This window comes from Microdochium trichocladiopsis (assembly GCF_020744255.1).
Source record: "Microdochium trichocladiopsis strain MPI-CAGE-CH-0230 chromosome Unknown B0I36scaffold_1, whole genome shotgun sequence".
Taxonomy (NCBI): domain Eukaryota; kingdom Fungi; phylum Ascomycota; class Sordariomycetes; order Xylariales; family Microdochiaceae; genus Microdochium; species Microdochium trichocladiopsis.
The window spans coordinates 5,033,088-5,052,597 of NW_025763544.1; the positions used below are offsets into that span (position 1 = coordinate 5,033,088).

The 19,510-nt window shown below is 57.9% G+C and overlaps 6 protein-coding genes across 6 annotated transcripts; 3 read left to right on the forward strand and 3 right to left on the reverse strand.

The window, feature by feature from the left end:
• Positions 1-1,746: 1,746 nt before the first annotated feature.
• B0I36DRAFT_344827 (uncharacterized protein) lies at positions 1,747-3,549 on the forward strand (the record flags this gene model as incomplete). Its single annotated transcript, XM_046156301.1, has 1 exon — positions 1,747-3,549. One exon carries the CDS (start codon positions 1,747-1,749, stop codon positions 3,547-3,549), a length of 1,803 nt encoding a protein of 600 aa, XP_046019260.1.
• A 2,100-nt stretch (positions 3,550-5,649) lies between these two features.
• Positions 5,650-7,359, reverse strand: B0I36DRAFT_234903 (uncharacterized protein; the record flags this gene model as incomplete). Its single annotated transcript, XM_046149355.1, has 1 exon — positions 5,650-7,359. The coding sequence occupies one exon, from the start codon at positions 7,357-7,359 to the stop codon at positions 5,650-5,652; it is 1,710 nt and encodes a 569-aa protein (XP_046019261.1).
• Positions 7,360-9,741: 2,382 nt separating this feature from the next.
• On the reverse strand, positions 9,742-12,712 carry B0I36DRAFT_427472 (uncharacterized protein; the record flags this gene model as incomplete). Its single annotated transcript, XM_046162428.1, has 5 exons — positions 9,742-10,860; positions 10,921-11,268; positions 11,329-11,642; positions 11,709-12,399; positions 12,447-12,712. 5 exons carry the CDS (start codon positions 12,710-12,712, stop codon positions 10,155-10,157), a joined length of 2,325 nt encoding a protein of 774 aa, XP_046019262.1. The 3' UTR covers positions 9,742-10,154.
• A 1,244-nt stretch (positions 12,713-13,956) lies between these two features.
• On the reverse strand, positions 13,957-14,926 carry B0I36DRAFT_312373 (uncharacterized protein). Its single transcript, XM_046152498.1, has 2 exons — positions 14,526-14,926; positions 13,957-14,423 (listed from the first exon to the last, which is right to left on the reverse strand). The coding sequence occupies exons 1-2, from the start codon at positions 14,781-14,783 to the stop codon at positions 14,217-14,219; spliced, it is 465 nt and encodes a 154-aa protein (XP_046019263.1). The 5' UTR covers positions 14,784-14,926; the 3' UTR covers positions 13,957-14,216.
• A 267-nt stretch (positions 14,927-15,193) lies between these two features.
• Positions 15,194-16,107, forward strand: B0I36DRAFT_380016 (uncharacterized protein). The gene is made up of 2 exons (XM_046160801.1): positions 15,194-15,340; positions 15,419-16,107. Exons 1-2 carry the CDS (start codon positions 15,286-15,288, stop codon positions 15,913-15,915), a joined length of 552 nt encoding a protein of 183 aa, XP_046019264.1. The 5' UTR covers positions 15,194-15,285; the 3' UTR covers positions 15,916-16,107.
• A 567-nt stretch (positions 16,108-16,674) lies between these two features.
• Positions 16,675-18,290, forward strand: B0I36DRAFT_232899 (kinase activator; the record flags this gene model as incomplete). The annotated part of the gene is made up of 2 exons (XM_046149186.1): positions 16,675-17,211; positions 17,277-18,290. 2 exons carry the CDS (start codon positions 16,675-16,677, stop codon positions 18,288-18,290), a joined length of 1,551 nt encoding a protein of 516 aa, XP_046019265.1.
• Positions 18,291-19,510: the final 1,220 nt, after the last annotated feature.

Here is a 19,510-nt window from a genome sequence, read left to right on the forward strand (position 1 = left end):
CCAGTCATATGATTTACCACAGCACCACCACGAGACAGCAGAGGCAGGCAGGGTCATGTCGGCCGAACGGACGGGGCTGCTGGACTGGTGAACGAATGCGCTTGGCTAAGAAGGTGGCGATGAGGGCACGGGGGAATTAGCTCGTGCTGGTGAAAGTATGGGGAAAGGGGAGTCTTTGGGCTAGCGCAGTGCCGCCTGAGTGGCCAGGGGAAATGATGGCACTGGGCCAAGAGCCTGGGCAGAAGCACTTGGCGAAGCGGAGGGGATGGAGTTGCTTGGCAGCGGAAATCCTTGGCCCTCCATCGCCGCCTTTCTTGGCCTCACCTGGCGCGCTGGACCAGGACTGATAGTCTCTTGGCGGCTCTCTCCGACGCTCTTGGCGGCCTCGCTGCGCCACGATGGACAGTCTCGGAAGCTGCCCTCTGTGGTAGGTTCGGCTAGGCTCACCCTGTGACCGAAGCCTCTGAGGTGGATGATGCGGTGGTGATGCCGCAAGGGGATCCCAAGAGTCCAAGGCTCTCCCAGGAGTCCAAGACATCCCAAGACCATTCCGCTGCCGTTCCCAAAGGGGCGGAGACCCGGAGGCTGGGCATTTCTCCAGAGATTACTCGTGGAGTCGCCGCCTTGGGAGATGCTTGTTCGTCCCTTGTGATCAGGACATGCTGAGCCAAGTCAACGAAAAGAGGCCGAGCCTGCGCGCGTTCGACGCAGCCCGAGCTGTTCTTATGCTTGACGGGAAAACGGCTCGAGGTGCGACCGACTCAATCCACAGAATTCGATGCGGGCATCGTGCTGGGCTCCCAACCGGGGAGAGAAATCGTGCCGAGTGCCGTGCGATGCGACGAAGAGTGTTAAGGACACACAGCCAGCAATGGCTTTCGCTCGTGGCCACGATTGCCTTGAGAAGGGTGGGCACCGGGCGGATGAAGGTTCCGACAATGATCAGCTGCCTGCTGCATGTTTGGCAGTCTGGATCTGGCGTGATTAGTATTCTGGGAGGCGCGCGACTTGCGTCCAGCGCCTGACGCCTGCCAAGTGGCGCATCATGCGGGTGTGGACACGGCAGGCAGCGAGCCATTTATTGAGGGAGAGGTGGGGGGTGAGAGGTCCGGAAGCGAGGGGGACACGCTGATTGCACCACGATGCCAAGCCGCGCCAAGGCCTTGGCATTGGTCATGGCTCGGCGGAGAGTGACCACGAGCCGCCGCACAAAATGTATGGGATGAGCAGGTATCTGCCGTGGATGCTCCAACAGGCGTGCCGCGTGCCAAGACGCCAAGCGGACTCCGCCCCGAGTGCCAAGAGCGAGTGGGCTTGGCACGGCGCTGACTTGGCCTGCGGTGGCAGCGACGTCCTCCCAATACAAGGCTTGGCCCGCCCACGCCCGCGGGTCCTGGTTCTTGTCCCCCCGATCGACCTCTGTTTGCTGAAAAGACACGCTCCTTCCCCTTCACTGCTCCTGTCCTCACTCTCCTGCTGCTGTCCTTCTTGTCGAGTTGCAGCACACGGTTGTGAGATCTCACGAACATCGCAAACAAACCCTTTTACGCTCACAGACGCTAGCCACCTTGTCCCGGATTTGGAGAAAGGCAGCAACCCCCCCCCCCCCCCACTCTGGTATAAGTCGATATAAGTGCCAAGAGCCCGACCAACATCTCCCAGCCAGCACCGCGCGACACGGCTACAGACGTAGAGAAACAGCAGAGTCTACTGTCATCTGGCCACCTCGCATCACATTGTCAAGCAATGGCGACGACAGCAACCACCCAGCCCGACGCGGCTGCCGTGCCCCCGGCCCCGGCCAGCACCGGCGCCGGCACCGACACGAGCTCCAACTCTGGCGAGAACACCCCGGCCCCGTCGTCGTCGACGGCCGCGACTTCGCAGTCTGGCAACACGCCCGTCATCCCCGCCGCGACCGTCCCGGCGACGCCCTCGGCCGACGACACCCTCACCTGCCGCTGGGGCACCTGCTCGGACAAGTTCTCGACGGCCGAGCTGCTCTACGAGCACATCTGCGAGAAGCACGTCGGCCGCAAGTCGACCAACAACCTCAGCCTCCAGTGCTTCTGGGCCACCTGCCGCACTACCACTGTCAAGCGCGACCACATCACCTCGCACATCCGCGTCCACGTGCCCCTCAAGCCGCACAAGTGCGACTTCTGCGGCAAGAGCTTCAAGCGGCCCCAGGATCTCAAGAAGCACGTCAAGACGCACGCCGACGACTCGGTCCTCGTCCGCTCCCCCGACCAGCACGGCACCGGCCTCAACGGCGGCTACCGCAGCCAGCCCAAGGCCCCCTCGAGCTACTACGACCACAATGGCCAGATGCGCACAAACGCTGCCGCCTTTGGCCAGGCTCCTCACCACCCGGGCCATGGCGCCAGCTACTACCAACACCATGCGCCTCCCCCCGCCTTCGGCGCCGGCCCCATGTACTACCAGGCCATGGGCAGCCGTGAGCAGCACCTCAGCTACCAGGCCGCCGCCGACTACGAGACGCGCAAGCGTGCGTACGACGTCCTCAACGAGTTCTTTGGCGAGGCCAAGCGTCGCCAGCTCGATCCTGCCTCGTACGCCCAGGTTGGCCAGCGCCTCATGCCCCTGCACGGCGCCTTTGGCCACGGTGGCTCCCTCGCTGCCGAGTACTTGCCTGCTCCGGTCCCCGTCGGTGGTGTTGAGGGCCCCGGCAGCCACGGCCCGTATCACCAGACCTATGCTCTGCCTCCCATGCCCAACATCCGCACCAAGAACGACCTCATCCAGATCGACCAGATCCTCGAGCAGATGCAGAGCACCGTCTACGAGAACTCCAACACGGCCGCTGCCGCCGGCATGCACCAGCCCGGCTCTCACTACATGCCTCTCGGCATCCGCCACAGCCAGTCCCCGCCGCACTCGGCCCACCACGGCCACGCGGCTGCCGCCTACGCTGCCGCCCACGCTGCTTCGCCCATGACCTCTACTCAGTCCAATGGCACGCCCGCTGTCAGCCCGCCCTCAAGCGCTCTCTCTTACACTTCTGGTCACTCGCCCAGTGCCTCGTCCTCTGGACTCTCCCCCACGAGCCGCCACGGCTCGACTGCCTCCGGCCTCTACCCTACGCTCCCTGCCGTGACCTCTGGGTACCCCGGCCAGTCCGCGACGTCCACTCTGGGCCCATCGTTTGATAACGATCCCCGCCGTCGCTACTCTGGCGGCATGCTCCAGCGTGCCAGCTCCGGCACTACCCGTCCCATCATTGAGCGGGATGGCTCGTCTACGCCCAAGGCTTCCGAGTCTGCCGTCTCGTCCGTCAGTTCGCCGTCCGTCGACTCGGACAACGGCGGCGAGTCGCGCGACGAGAGGGAGTACGAGGCCTGGCTCGAGAACATCCGTGTCATCGAGGCTCTGAGAGAATACGTCATTGATCGCCTCAAGCGCGGTGAGTACGAGGCCGGCAGCCCTGCCTCGCCGGCTCACAGTTCTCACAGCGACTCGATGGATGTCGACTCCCCCACTGCCAGGCAATCATCGCAACCGGCTTATCCCACCTTGCCAGTGGCGTAGTTGTGTAGGGAGTGTGAAGCGTCTGTCTAATTGTTTGATAAGGAGATCGAGGAGTCAAAGGAGTCAAAAGGCGTACATGTGCATGTCTGTTGTTTCCATCTATTGGGATGAACTGGATGAACTGGTTGAGCAAAGTTTCTTCGTGGTCACTGTTGTACGCTGCGGTTTCCCACACAAAATTGGGCCTTGACGATGGGGGTTTATGTTTGGAGTTCCACTTTATGTAGTTTCTTCCTTTTACTTACTGCCAATCATTACTCTTCTCACTTTCTGAGATGGGACATTTCTTGAAGCTAAAACGTTTGTTGCCACGTGTTCTATATAGACAACGCGTGGGAGGCTCGATGCCGTATACGTGCGTCACAAGCCGACACCAAGGAACTAGCAGACTCGTCTCGGGACCTTGCTATCACCATTGTATTGTCATCTCACCCTCGGCGGCGGCCCTTCCAATAATGTCCGGTGATCGATAATGTGTGACCCACGATGTTCCCCAGCAAATCCCCTCGTTGATGAGCCACAAGTGTGGGACTTGTCGCCGGGGTAGGAGGTCCGTAAGTTATATCAAACACGTCGGCTCCTGCACTCATTGCCCACCAAGATCAGTCCAGGCAAAAGAGATATACGTGAGCCCGTCCTAGCTCCCTAGTACCCCGTTTCCGCTCATGCCCCCCACGCCAGGGCCAACATGCACCACACCAACCCAACCCGCGAGCGTGCCCTGGCAAAGGGGTAAAGCCATTACCTTACTCAAGGGCGGTGGATATAAGAACAAAACCTGCCGCACACCGGTGATATCCAACTCACTCACCCCAAAGTCAGGAAGAAAGGAAACACCGCGCCCGATGATTCCTCTCTCTCGTTTACTCACTCGCTCACTCTTAACTACATTTGCGGTGGGCTGACTGGGGGAAGCTAAACGGCATGCCGAGGGCGCAACGAAGAGTGAGATCAGAACCAGGGCTAAGATACTTTCCTGTAGACTTATGACGTTCTTTGTTATATACTTATTCGAAACGAAAACCACCCAGTCATTGAGACAGACAGACAGACAGACAGACATACAGATAGATCGTAAAAAGGGGGTGAACAGCACTATAGGTCGTGCGGCGTCGTCGCCATCGTCCCACGGACCGCAGGGGCCCTTACGCTTCCCCTGTGTTACCCCGAGGCCAATAGGCGGTGGGAAGTTCGGATCATGTATCTTTTGCCACCACCAGGCCTTGCCTTTCTTTCTTTCTTTCTTTCCATCTCCTGCTCCTCATTCTCTTTGGCCCCCTTTCTTTTGTGGTCTTACTGTAGGGAGGGTCTGGACTGTGTCGCCACATGTGTGACTGTTTCTGCTCCACGGCTAGGTAACGGTACTTTTCTCTGCTGCAGCTGGGATGCGGTGGTGGTCGTTTTGACTTAGAAGAAGGAACATCTCCCCATCGTTAGGTCTTCGTCTGATTCTAGTGCAGAAGTGTTCCACAACGAGCTCGAAAACAAGACCGTACTTCGCGCCGAATGGGAAGTAGCAGATCCCATCCCCGAAGCCACTAGGATTGGGACAATTGTCTTGTTTTGACAGGAGACGAGCTAGGAGACTGGCGTGTATTTTGTTTTATTTGTTTTCTTCGTGTTTTCTTTCTAATTTGGTATAGCCTACAAAGGTGAGACGAGTGGAAATGGAGCTGGAATCTCTGGCATGTCGACGTCGAACCAGCCCAAAAAAGAAATCCAGAATTTCCAACAACTTCTCCCTCTCTGGGGGTTCGGGAGAAAGCAAAAGCGCTAAGCAGACGGAATGAGAAACATTCCGACAAATAGGTATCGTGTACGTAAGGAAACTGAATATGAGAAAGAAACAAAGAGTGCTGGAACGGTCAGCGGAATTTGGTGGCTCAGAGCGTCGTAGCATGCTAGAGAGGTTGTGTGGTGTATGTTGGTGTTTTGTGTTAAGGTTAGTGGTACAGGTATGCTGGATGGCGAACACTCCGAGCATGAAAGAATCGATGCGTGGAGCTAGACTTGATCTGTAGCTGTGCGTCATGTTTTTCGGTACCGCAAAGCCCGTACGGCGTGCTCCGGCGAGCAAGCCATCTCGTAAAAGTCTTCCTTTCACTCCTCCATCTTATAAACCCCGTTCACCGTCCCCGCAACCAGCGCTTCCGTGCGACATCGCTGACACATGCACCAGCCGCCCAGGCTGCCGCTCGCCCATTCCCGTCGCTGTTGAACCGGCAGGGTGATGTCGCAGTAGTGGTTGAGCACTTCCTCGCCCGCTTCGATACCCCCAGGCCGGTTCCCGACGGCGCGTTCCTCCCGCGCCCGAAGAACCATGCGCCCGCCCCAGTCCCACGATACATTTGGGTCGCAATCATGGTTAGCGAGACACCAGAATGGGTGAACCGCAGCGACATCCGGGCGGCCATCTCGCAGACTCTTCCGGGCGGATGCGGTCCCACGTGTCTTGGCATAGATGGTGTTGAAGACCCAGGTGTCGTGTTCAGCAAGGGTGGCGTAAATGTCAATGTCCATCTTCTCAAGGATGTGCAGAGGTGCTTCGATATTCTTCGAGAACGAGAAGGGTAGTGTCCACTCTGGTGGAGGCCCAGCGTTGAGCAGCAAGCTGATCTGATTCGAGGTGGAGGAGACGAAGTCGCCCCAGATGTACTTGATCTGAGTAATGTCCAGAGGGTGTTTCTCCTGATGCGCTCCCAGTGCCAATACACGTGCAAGGAGAAGCAGATGTAGCGATTCATCGGCATCCCGGGCTTCCGTGTCCTTCGCGATCGAGTCAACATCCTTCTCGCACACAGCGGGATGATAGAGCTCCTGTGCCAGGTCGTGACAGAACTGGCTGCAAAAGACAGTATCGTAGCATTCGCTGCAATTGATAGCTGCCGAGTCGGGCCCCAGGGGCGGCAGTTCCTCACTGCAGGCGTCGCAGACCGAGTCCTTGAGTCGGTTATTCGCCGTTAGGAGCGAATATTCTTCCAGCACCACCTCGCCCGGTGCGATATCCTCCTTCGCAAACACGCCGAGCTGATTGCATGTCGGGATGATATCGTCGCTGTCATGGTGGTCCGCTGCTTCGAGGAGGACAGGGAGTTTGGAGACCTGGACTGCACATTTCGGCGCGATCTTTACAAGCTCCTTGTTCAAAAAGTCTAGCGACTCGTCCGAAAAGCGGTCCGGCTCGTGCGTGTTCCAGGGGTACACCTCGCGCCGGACGACACCCCACTCGGGCAGACTGTTGACATCAAGATCCCAGCTGCGCAAACGCCGATCCGCAACGGTCTGAATGTACTGCCGCGTCTCGAGCAGCTCTTTATTCCCTGGCACGATGGCTAGGCCCCGATCGCAAAACGTGCATGCGCTCTTGAGACAGCCACAGAGCAGTAGGCTGAGCGCGAGGATCTGGTAGCTCCGGATGGCAGCTAGTTGCGCTAACGAGGAAATATCATCGGCTGGGTTGACTGGGTCCACGGGGTCCAATGAGGCCGTTGAGATCTTGGCCGACGCGAGTGCACCGTGTACGAGTACAGCTGGCAGCGCGCTGCCCAAGTAGTGTGATAATGCCTCGCAGGCCTGTTCGTGATACTCGAAGCTATCGTCACTGACCTCGTCCGTCAACAGGAGTGCTTTGTAGGCATCGCCGGCGGCCAAGTCGGGATATCCCAGGTTTGTATACACGACCGCACGTCGCAAGTAGAGAATGGCATCGTAGGGCGACTCGAGGAGCTTCGCTGTCAGCTGGTCTCGCTCCTGCAGAAGATCCTCGATGCGAGAGTCTTGCTCGTCGTCGGACTCGTAAGAAGGATCCATTGGTCCGAGTCTCGTGGCCGAGCGTGAACAAAAGAGAGAGAGTTGTCAGGTGCGGAGACGCAGTCGGTTGAAGTTCGTATGGTTTAGGAACGAATATCTCGGGAAACTCAAACCAACACCATCCGACGACGTTCTCCTTGCATGCTCAACGATATCTTGTTTGCGCCGGAAGGGGGCAGCTCCAGGCGGTGCCCAGCTATTGGAATGGCGTCGACTCCGTCCCCAGGTGACGAGACCACGCGCGACGGCAACGACTTGGGCACCGCGTCGTACACCAAGGACTTCCGCTTGAAGCCCGGAAGTAGGTGCGATTCAGCTAATTTTCGACGACGAGCGTGGCCAAATGGCGATGTCGTAACCTAGTCGTGCTAGTGAAGGCACGAAAGGCGGAGAGGTCGTGTTGTCGAGTTCGGGAGCTGTATGAAGTCTAGATCGTTGTGGTGATTATCCTGGGACGACTGCACAAGGTGTCGGCAGCGCCGTGCTTCGACGAGGCTCAAAGAAACAGCCTTTCTTGGGAAGACAAGGCGCCGAGGGCCGCTCTTCTTGTTTGGTCTCAAGATGTTCAAGAAAAGAGAAGCAATTTTCAGGGGTCGTGGTTTGCTCTCACGGGGGAAGATTCTTGGTTGCTGGTCGTCGATCACTGTCCCTTGTGGGAATGGCGGCGACTCGTACCGAATCAGGGTCTCGTCACAAAGACAGGGTGTGTGGTCGGAGGCGAAGCCGAAGCTCTCTTGTGGTGTGTTGCGTTGGAAGCTGCGCGTAAATGCCCCGCCTCTGCGAGAGCAACAAGGCAAGCCGTGGAAGATCAGATGCGGATCTTGACCAGCACGAAAGGTTGTTCTTGTAGGAGTGGAAACTGCAGCAGGCCCTAGCAAGGGTCACAGCCAAGCCAAGTCGAGAGACTTGCAAGAAGCTGCGGGCGGCGGGTCACACGAGTATGAACAGGGTGCGGAGCAGGGAAGTGCTATCGCGGTCGGGACCTGGGCAGAGGACAGGCGCTGGCGAGCAGAGATGTGACGCAGTCGTCGCCCGCGGGGTGGTACAGCGGCGCACGACGAGGAGGGAAAAGCCAGAGGTGGTGACCAGGTCGCTGGATTGCCGGGGGTTGCGCCAGGGTCAGGTGTCGAGTTGCTGGCAGGGCGGAGAGCGAGAACGGGGCCCGGAGCAGGACCAGCGGCGGCTCTCGAGGGGACTCTTTGCAACGGAGCAGGCACAAAATGCAGGCAGCTGCTGTCGGGCGTCTGGGGTTGGACGGGGCAAGCAGAGAGAGGAGGGAAAGCCAGAGCGGAGCTGCCGCCCAGGTGGAAGCAGGAAGTAGGCGATGGACCTGCGCAAGCGTAACTTGCCGCTATGTGACAGAGGCTGGACAAGTTAAGGCAAGCCCGGCAGTCAGGCATGACGAGCAAGGACCGACAATAGCAACGGCGGGCGGCAGCACAAACGGCCCAGTCGCTTCCAGCACATTTGCAACTGCTGCCACCACACCACCACCGCCACCACCACCAACAACAACAAAGGTCGATAAGCCGGGCTCGGGAGCGGCGGGCGGGTGAGGTGGCGGGGCATTGTGTCCGCCCGCCCCTGCGCTTGCGCCCGATGCAGCAGCGAGTGTCTTGGTGGGAGAGCTGGATGCGTGGAAAGTGGGATGATGGCAAATGCCCGTCAGCGCCAGGAGCCTCTCAGAAGCTGCCGGAAACCCCTCCTTGGACCCTTGGGGACCCAATCAAGGGTCTCGGCAGGGTTTTGCAGCGCCAGAGTTAGAGCCAGAAAAAAACCAAAAACCGGCCCCCATTTTGAGGGGTCCAGGCCAAGAGCTCATGCGGGGACCTGCAGGGGCCCTGCCCACCACTTCTTCGTACGACCCTGACCGAGCATTGCCCCGCCATGCCTTGATTTCACAGCACAAGAAAACCCCTCCGAGCGCTCCGACTGATCGACCCTGCTGCGCCACGCGGTCATGGTTACGTGTTGATAATATGGGCTTCTACACAGGCTGCCCGAGGTGGGGTACATCAGCAGCTGCCAGGCAGGCGGCCGCTTGTCGTGGTTGGCTTTTTGGTCTCTCGGCTGGGCCACCTTGCGCTGTAACCCATAACATGGCCAGGGGGCCAGGATAGGAGACCGCAAAAAGAGGTCGTAATGGGAATCGCAAATCCCGTCTGCAAAGTGTCGACACCCGGCCCACTTGACTCGTGCGTCGCCGATCCTAAGACGGCTCGACTCGCGGCTGCCAGGCCAAGACCAGGGGCTTCTGGCGAACCACATCACGGACTAAATGCCGAAACCACACGCATTCCGGCATGCAGGCCGCCAGGCACGCATTACTGGGACCCCGTCTACTGATCATCAGACACTTGCGCAGCAGCTCCAGTAGTAACCCCATGCTTGACGAAGGGTACGGCCTTGACGTCATCCAGCTCTGGGTGATGTTGGAGTATCACGTACGCTGGTCGGGTCAGGTTTCGTGCTTGTCCGGGCCAGAAACAGTGACTTGTTCTTTTATTTCTGTCCTACTTGTCCTTGTCCCCAGGAACAAGAGTGGTTTTGTGTATATAGAGAAACAGATAAGCTTTGACGGCTTCGTAGACCTCTTTGTCGTAAATATGATAAGCATTAGGGCACCCGTGTTTGTAGGTGTCGCCAAGAACAATAAGTGGTGGTTTCGTGTATCTAGTGTTGCTTAGAAGCGCAGCTTCCTTGTTGTCCCGTTCTGTTTTCCGAGTCACAGAGGCCAGCTTCCCCGTGCGTGTGTTGCAATGGCTGTCTCTTTTTTCATTTTGAGGTTTCATTTCTCAAGACGGGCTCCACACATGGCCAGATCCGTTTGCTGAATCAGCTGGCGACCCTTCGACATAATCCCGGTTAGTCGCTTGCATATGTGCTCCGTCGTCCATTGACTCGTCACCACCACCATCATCATCGTCGTCGCCGTCGTGTTCGTCGTCTGACTCGATATGGATGTTCATGTAGCGCTCCACGAGGCTGTGGAGTCGCTGACCCTCTGGGTCTTCCGTGATGCTGGCCATGCTCGGTGGCCAGCGGCTGCTTACATGGCGGATCTGGAGTTGCTCGGCAGCATTGCGCTGCTCCTTGAAGTCGACCTCGCGGTCGAGTAGACGCACCTCCACCTGGTGCGGGTCGGCCTGCTGCAAAGTTTCTCGCAGCAAAGACAGCGTCGTGCGCGCGACGTAGAAGTTTTGCCCTTGGTCCCAGAGGCCCTTGGCCGCGAGAATTAGCGATGAGCGGGCAGCTTCAGACCTCGGTCCATAAGGGTCCATTTTGAGTTTCTGCACATTCTCAAACCCCATTAGGCTGAGAGGCTGGATCACGTATGCGTCGGCACACTCAAATCCGTGCCGAAGAAAGTATATGCGGAGTAAGGTCTCAAGACGCATCAAGGCGGCTTCTCTGCTCGAGTGCGGGTCGTACCCGTCTGCGAACGGCCCAGCTCGCAAGAACGGCCCATGAATGTTGATCATGACATTTTGGTAGTTTATGCTATTAGCGATCTTGTCAGTGAACGGTCACGTGGTGCGTGGAAAGTGACAATGAACTCACTGTAGGAGCAAATGACTCGGTAATACCGACTTCTTGGCATTGAGGACTCTCGGCAAGTTGTTATACCAAGCCTCGAGCCGCTGGGTGAACACGCTCGCCTCTTCAATTGACAAATGAGGGACTTGGGCCGAATCTCCATAACACCTCAATAGGATATCATTTGTAATGACTCGCATCTGCGACTTTGCATAAAACAAGTGGGCGAAGCTGGCTGGGCATAGCCGGTTTCTGGTCGGGTATCGGTACCAAACTTCACTGTACCATTCCGGGTTCGTTGTGGGATCTGGCAATGGAATGTCTGGTGGTCGAAGCATGATAGGAGCTTCAAACAACAACAAACAATGGAGACTGTGTTGAAGCTGATCAGCAAAAAAATACGAGACATGACTGGCTTGAAAATCAACATACCTCTGAAAGTCGAAAATACACCAAGCTGTGAAGTCTCGAGCCGCTTGTTCTTGACTACTGAACTGGCCCGGCGCTGGCGAGAAGATACCCAGTCTGTGACCCATGGTTACTGCTTGCATGGTATATGCCCAGCCGAGCTTGTCCTGACAGCACATATTGTGTATGATGTTGAGAAGAGGGCCGGCTTGGACAGTCGCGAGCTTTGGTCTATGCGCCTCGAGTTCCCACAAACGTTTAGCCTCGCTCAAGAATTGATAACCCAGACTCTGGGGGTTCCAAAACTCGTAACGCTTCGGGATGACATTGTAGCAGAACTGCGATCCCAACGATTAGCACAAATGACTTGAGACACGCGACGCATTTGGTACTGGACCACATACACAGCCCATGGCCAACACCGCATGAACCAAGAGTTTCGAGCAAAATCGGCGACGGCCGTCTGCCATGTCCCTAAGGAAGTAGTCTTTCTGAAAAACAGTCAGGCTTTGGTACTCGTGCGAGAAGTACGAAGCCAACAACTTGCGCATCAGCGCGTCGTCTTTACTGATGCTGGTCCATTTGGAGGGCTGAACTGCTTCAAGCAGCTCGTCAACAACTGTAGCGGCATGGACCGGCTTGAGATAGAGGTCCCGGTACGCCTCGAATGCGACATCAATGGTGTCAAAGGGGTCATGAGTGGCCGAGTTGCGGAGCGAGCATTCGTAGACCAGGGAGTTGAGGTACGGATTGTCAAACTCCATGACGGTGAATGGCATCTCGCGCCGGTAGGGGAACTCGTATCGGGAGCGTGACTCTGGGCTGAGCTTGAGCTGCAACAAGAGGTCGCCATCCTTGAAGAGCCGCAGGAGGGATTCTGCTCCATCGCCTCGGCGAAGGCGTCCGAGGAGAGTATAGGCCTCTGCTTCAGGCAGCTTGACGAGTAGCTCGCAGAGCTGGTCCGCTGTCTGCGGCTCGTTCAGCTCGCCGAGCTTGCGCTTGAGCGCTTGCGTTCGGGTCTCAAGCTTCGAGGCCGTGTCATAGACGCAGTCGACGTTGCGAGCCTGGCAGGAGCCGCACTTTGGGCGACCTCCGCTGCACTGAGGCCCGGTAGTAACAGCATGTTAGCAAAACACGCTGACCTGGGAGACCAGGAGAGAACACGGGCACACACCCGAGATTTGCGGCGGCGGCAGGCATGGCAAGCGGCACGCGCAGGGATGCCGGAGCGGCGTGTCATGGCTCTTGGTGCTGGAGAGCTTTGGACCGGATCTGGGCTGAGAGCCGGGAGGAGCGGGCGCAGCGGTGTGCGGCCGTGGGCGTCGAAGGCTGCGATGGCGATGGCGATGGCGCCGGCAGCCAGGGAGGCACCACTGGTGCTGCTGCTTCTGCTGCTGCCGGCCTCCATGGCGCGGGTTGTCAGACACAGGGGCTGGTCAGCAGCGACATGTTTCGACGACTTTTTGGCGGAGAGACAAGAGAGTGCTGTCGACGACAATGTCGGGGACAAGAGCACGTGTCAGAATTAGGGCCAGGCAGGGGCCCCAAGCTAGAGGCTTAGGCTCAGAAGTCGGGCGGGGTTAAGAGCTGTGGCTGATTGGGAGAGAGAGGGAGAGAGACAGAGAGAGACAGAGAGAAACAGAGAGAGAGAGAGAGAGAGAGAGAGAGAAAGAGAGAAAGGGCAAGGCGAGGCAAGGCGAGGCGGGACGTAGAACAGCAACAGCGACAGAATGGCGACAGTGACAGCGACGACTGTCTGAGAAGGTGAAGCCCAGACGGGGAGGGAGAGGGGCAGAGGCGGTGGTGGAAGGATTTCCGCGCAGGGCGGAGCGATTGTTGGACAGAGGAAACTGAGGATGGCGCACGCTCAACCTTAAATCGAGGCCGGAGTGCGCTCCGGCGAGCACGAGGTATCATCTGCCGCGATGGGTGCTTGCGAGATCTGGGCTGGTCGAAATCCTGGGCCAACGCGCCGATGGCACACGGGCAGCGGCTGCTCATTGGCTGCGAGGGGCCGGGGGGGGGTTGACTCGGCGCTGATGTTCCGTGATGGCGCCCCAGTCCTTGTCACAATTGCCCGAGCAGACAGGAGTGTCTCCTCTCTGGAAGCGCCAGGCAGGGAGCTGCACGCTGTCTCCTCGCTGGTGGGCAGGTTTGCTGGCAACGCACTCCCCAGTCGTGCTGGTGGGCGGCGGCCCCCATGGCCCCCCTAGCCTAGCCTAGCCTCGACCGGGGCTGAGGCCGACCCTCTTCGGCCCGCTTGCATTGGTGGGATCGCCTCTCGCTGGAACTGTCCACAATCTCGCAGCAGGTGGTGGTTGCGTTCCGTCCCGCTGGAGAGTGACAGTGACAGTAATGGACAGTGATGACGGGACATGGGCCCGGCGAGCTGTGTGCATGCGCACGTGCATATATGCTGGTCCCCGTCGACGAATTGAGGGTGTCGCGACACCTGCCTTGGTACGCTCAGACAGTCAAGATCGGAAGACGCCCTACAAACAATTACCTAATTCGTGGATGGCAAAAGATTATTCCACGGGGCCATGTTACTGCGCGACGCCCCGCCCTGGCAGGTGAACGCTGTTCCACTCGACGATGCGCCAGATCGGAACAGACTCGAGAGTCATGATGCATTTGCTCAGACGCCCATGTCTCCCCAAGTCATCTTCGGGCTTTGAACGAAGAGGAAAACACAAAGTACCAAAGAAAACCGTTTATTGACACCTTATGAACTGAGAGTACGCTGAGTGGTTCCTTGTGCCCTCGCTTTGAGGCTGGCGATGGCTGGTTGGCTAACCTTTTGTGTCAAACTGGCCGAGCCGTCGGCCCCGCCAGGCGTTCCCACTTGCGCCCGCCTGTGCAGGGTGCTGCTTCGACGGTTGTTGGTTGGCTATGGGGCCTGGCCGGCTTGTTCATTCGGGTTTCTTACTGGCCGCGCCCTCCTTCTCCATGCCCTCGCAGCCTGTAACCTCGCCCAGTTTCTGCTCGACCTTGCCGTAGCCCTGTGTCGAGGCGTCGCGGGCTTCGCCAGCCGCCTTCATCGTGCCGACCGCGTGGGCCTTGGCCTGCTCCCCCGACGACTTCCACGCGTGGGAGCCAGAGATGTCGCCAATGGCAGCCTGTGGGGGTTGGAAATGTTGGTTAGCAGTGGGGACCTCCTGACTTGTGACGAGCGACAGCGTGGGAGTGAGCGGGGACAATGCTTGGCTGGGCTGGCTGACCTCTGCAGCGCCCTTGACGTACTCGGCGTGGCCGCCGATGAGGGAGGGCTGTTGTGATGAGTTGTTGCTGGACATTTTGGTGGATTTGGCTTGGGTTTCGAATGCTTTCAGTGCGGAGCTGAGGAATATGAAGTTGCGAAGGAGATGGATTGGAGGCAGGAGGCTGCTCCTTCTATTCACAATGTTTGTGATGCTCGGCCAACTGGTGGTGGTGCTGATGGGCGACAGCGGTCGTGACGTAATGACTGTGGGCGACATTGCACCAGGTGCTTGACGTCACTCTGTTTCATCCACCAACGAAGACGCCTGGGTCAGCCGCGAGGTCGAGTCGACAACGCGTCGAGGGTATCGATGATGAACATGACGTGCCGTAGAATTACCGGAGACTAGCAATTGAAGCCATATGTGATTTCGCACTGCCTGATGCTGATTATGATTGAAGCTGTGGCTGGTTCGAGGTGCGGTTGAGGACAAACCACCAGCCCCATGCCGACGCGTGACAACGGCGGCTTGGTCTGCTAGCAGACGCACTATGTGCTCAATTGCAAGGGATCGTACCAGTCATGCAGGGTGCTTCCTGTATCAGGGGGCAAGGTCCCTAGCATTTGTGCATTAGCAGACTGTCGACAAATTATCTATTACTTCTACCTCTTTCTCCATCACGTATTGCTGCCTCACGACTGCCCCCAGAACGCCCTCACGCCAAAACTGCGAGCCCCCCTCTACCATTATATCACTGTCTACCAGATAATTCGCCAACATGGCATCCGGCGCAATGGGCATTTATACTACGCAATTCCTTGCACCACTGCTGCGTAAGTGCTGCAGCCCCGGCAACGTTGATCGATGCTGCGAGCGACCTAGAGGACTGACCATGATTCTTCCATGAACAGCCGTCACGGGAGCGTTCGCCCTCCCCTTTACAGCCTACTTCTCCTTCCTCAGCCTGCGCATCGTGGGCCGGAGACTCCATGAGAAGCACTACGTCGGAGACACGCTTCCCTCATCGTCCTCGTCCACATCGTCCAAGTCAGACAGCAAGCATAGCAAGAGCAAGAGCAGTAGCAGCAGCAGCAGTGCGAACAAGCTTGCCGACAACGATTTGTACACGGACGTCCGGTCGCACATGAGCTTCATCGAGAACGTGCCATTCGCCTTCTCCATCGCCGCCATCGCCGAGCTCAACGGTGCGCATCCGACGTACCTCTCAGCCGCGTTGGGGAGCCTGCTCTTCTTCCGCGTCCTGCACGCCGAGTTTGGACTCAAGGGCAAGGATGCCATGGGTAACGGCCGACCCGTCGGGTACTTTGGCACCATTGGCACCATCATGGGTCTGGCGGCGTACGCGGCTGGCCTCACCAGGGAGTTCTGGATGAAGCAGCTCAAGTGAGTCGAGAGGAGGACTGCAGAGGAGCTCATTGCCACGAGCGAAAACAAAACAATAGGGAGTCTCAGGCATGTCTTTAAATGTAGGATGCGGCGCAACAATTGCCTGGTAGCGGCAGATGTATCCCCTGGGTTGTATACCTTAAGGCATATACATATATAATAGAGCAGAAACACAACCAGTCGCTTTACAGTACGACTTGCAGTTGAGCGACGGAAGACCCCGAAGTGTGGACCACAAAAGACACAGCTTGAAACGTGTGAGGTGGACAGGACGCGTGCAGAGCCGATGATGATGGTCTGCGCGTGTGCATGGCGGGTAAGCTAGCCGGTGCTGGCTGCATGGTGAGACAGCGCTAAAGCCCCTGGGCACCGCGGTTGCAAAACCCGCTGCTTGGGGGGTCCCCAGGCCAGGCAGGCCCCGGGCCGCGCGCCGCGCAGTGGTCGTGCGTTGCCTTGCTTGCCTTCGCACCTCTGCAAGTGTCAGGGTAGCATGTCATCGCATGTCACGCTCCGTCCCGACAGCTCGGACAGCTCACACAGCCTGCAGTCAACCTCGTCGTCTCGCCGTCCACCCTCCCATCTTCTCCTTCCCAACACCACTGGGATTCCCTCAGCCCTCCGCGCACGGCTGTTTTTGAAAGGATGTAGCCCCAGTGCCGCCCACCACCTCCCCCCAAACTCTCGTTTAAGACAACCCATACCGTCGCCAACAGGCGCCCACCCCGGCCGGTATCGCTGCTGCTGTCGCCGTGTCGCAGCCATGGCGTCACCCGCCGGCTCCCTCCAGTCACCCCATTCTGGCCGTTCTTCCGCGTCGCCGCACCATCAACACCAGCAGCCCCAGCATCACGACTTTGCTGCAGACTCGATACCTGTCGAAACGCTCGTCCAGTACCTCCTCGATGCCAAGCGGTCCCTGTCTTCCATCGGCCTCGTGCTCCGTGCAAACGAGCTCGTCCACAATGCCCGGGTCGCGCACGAGGAGTCTGTCATCCTGGCGGCGCAATCGAGCTTTCTTCGCCGCGGCATCAGCGACCAGGTCCGCATTCTCCTGCGGATCCGCAAGTCCATGATGCGCACCTACGACACCGGCAAGAGAGAGTTCAAGCTCGTCATCAAGTCCCTCGATGCATCAAACTCCAGGCTCGAGGACACCATGGCCGTCCTCCGCAAGCGCATCGTCGACAAGGCCTTCAGACCCCCGGGTGAGGAACCTCGTGATTTGCTGGATTTTGTGGACGAGGCGCAGGTTGATGCGATGAGGGATGCCCTCAAGGAGAACATTGCAGCCTTGCAGGTAGGTCGTTGTCGCCCACATGCGTATCCCGAAGTGCACAGCTGACAAAGTTGCTCCGTTGGTAGAACACGCAAACCTCGTTCGATGGCGACCTCCTGCGACTCGAGACCGATTTACGAAGTTTGAGCAAAGCGCTGTCCCCGATCCCATTACCAACTTCTCCATCCGCGTCCGCCGACCAACAGTCACTCTTACACCTGCTCGAATCAATGGTAAACAACTCGCATGCCATGGCTGAACTGCTCGCGTCCCTCACCAAGCATTTTGACCTGTGCGTCACTGCCGTGCGAACCACTGATGGGGGCACGGATCTAGCTCGCATCAAAGCTGCCGAGGCATCCGCTTCGCAAGAAGGAACCAGCGATGTCTCGATTTCCGGGGTGATTGCCGACCAAGAGAGCCATATGCCGAATCCCCTTGAGAATATCTCACACGAAGACCGGGCGCAGATGCTTGAAGTGCTCAGCCAAGATGCCTCGGAGGTTGAGGATGTTTTGCAGGAGTTGACAGAGAGGATGCAGGAGATGGAAACCGAGGCCACCCAGCTAAACGAGGAGACAGACCGGGTCAAGGCAACATACATGGCAACCTTGGACGGCTTTCGGGTTCTTGAAGACATCGGCTCCAGGCTGAGCAGCTACGTGGCTGCAGAGTCTGAATTCCGGCATCGCTGGGTCCAAGAGCATAACACCATCGAAGATAAGATGGAGGAGATGGAGCAGCTGAGGGTCTTCTACGAGACCTATGCCAGCTCGTACGACGGCCTTATCCTGGAAGTCGAGCGGCGCAAGACTCTTGAGGACAAGGTGCTGTCCATATGGAAGAAGGCCAAGGACAGCATCGACAAGATTGTTGCAGAGGATGCCCACCAGCGAGATTACTTCCGACACGAGGTGGCGGAATACATCCCAACAGACTTATGGCCTGGTATGGACGAGCCCATGCGTGCGTGGAGACTAGTCCCCGTCACCAGGGGTAACGAGCCGCCGGCGTCACAGATGCTGTCTGGCAGCACTCCAAGTGTCGATCAGGGTCAAATACAGGCTGCTGCGATGAGACTTGGCCGCACCACGAGGTGAAGCGCAGATGGGGAATCATCGAGGATGCATCGAGGGCGCTCGGAGTTTCTTGTTTGGTTATCTGGCCGGCGCACCCTTCTCGCTTTCATCTCCTCTCTCTCTCTGTCCAGGACGGATTTACCGGGTAATTCAAAGGTCGGCGCCAGGAGTTTGTTGGTCTGTTTGATCTGCTCTCTTTTGCTTATGGATAAACACATTTTCCAATTACATGAACGCTAGCTGAAGAACACCAGTCATGGCTGCCGCTGGTTCACGTTTGTCGCCTCTGTTGAAGCCATAGGTCTCCTGATCGAGGCAGCGCTGCTTCACTGTCATGCTCACAATAGCAATACGACAGAGATCGCCAGGTCTCTGAATCAACATGGCGCCCGATAAGCAGACTTTTCGTGGGCGATGGAAGCCCACTGCCACGTTTTTACTCGTGCCCCAATTGACTCATTGATCCTTCCGGCCAGGCAAGTTTGATCTAGCCCGCCTCGGAAGAACAGTGCCTTTGCCCGTGTAGGGCTTTGACAGCTCTGGTTGACGTACAAACAGCATGAGCGGTGTGTCAGAAACAGCCAGCGGGAAGATGATGATGAACCATGAAAGAGATTGTCAGGGCGCTGCCGGACGTCGCCCACGTGCGGCGCATCTTCCACTCTTCTGGCGGACCATATTCATGTTCCCAAGTCATCACGGCCATGCGACTGCGGGCCCGCTCGGCTCGTGGCCGTGTCCATATACAAGTAGTATGGGCGGGCGGCAGGTGCTGGGAGCTAAGTAATGTCGTCCCTGCTGAAGAGGGGCTTCCTGAGGGCGGTTTTTTAGCGACAGCCAGTGAAAACTAGACTGGAGTACGGGTGACGAACAAGGGCCAATCGTTCCATGCCGAATTGGAAGCACAAACCGCGCAACCGAAGTCGAACCCACGTGCCATGCTTCTGCACGAAGTCTTTGATCGCGTCTGCGCCATTGGGAGCGGATGGGAAGGAGGATCAAGGAGCAGGACAACGGACGTGGTCAAGGCGAGGAAAGACAAAATCGGCTTCGACGCAGGATACTTGCCAACAGACACGACAATCTGGTGATTGATACAGAGTCGATGGAAATCTGGAGGTCGGGCTCGCCAGCAGGCAAGCGTGATCTCCCGACGAAGGACGCCAAATCAAGCTCAAGCAGCGCAACTTAGGCGACGGGAAATCTCGTCTCTCTCTCTACTGCCACGTCTCGCCGAACAC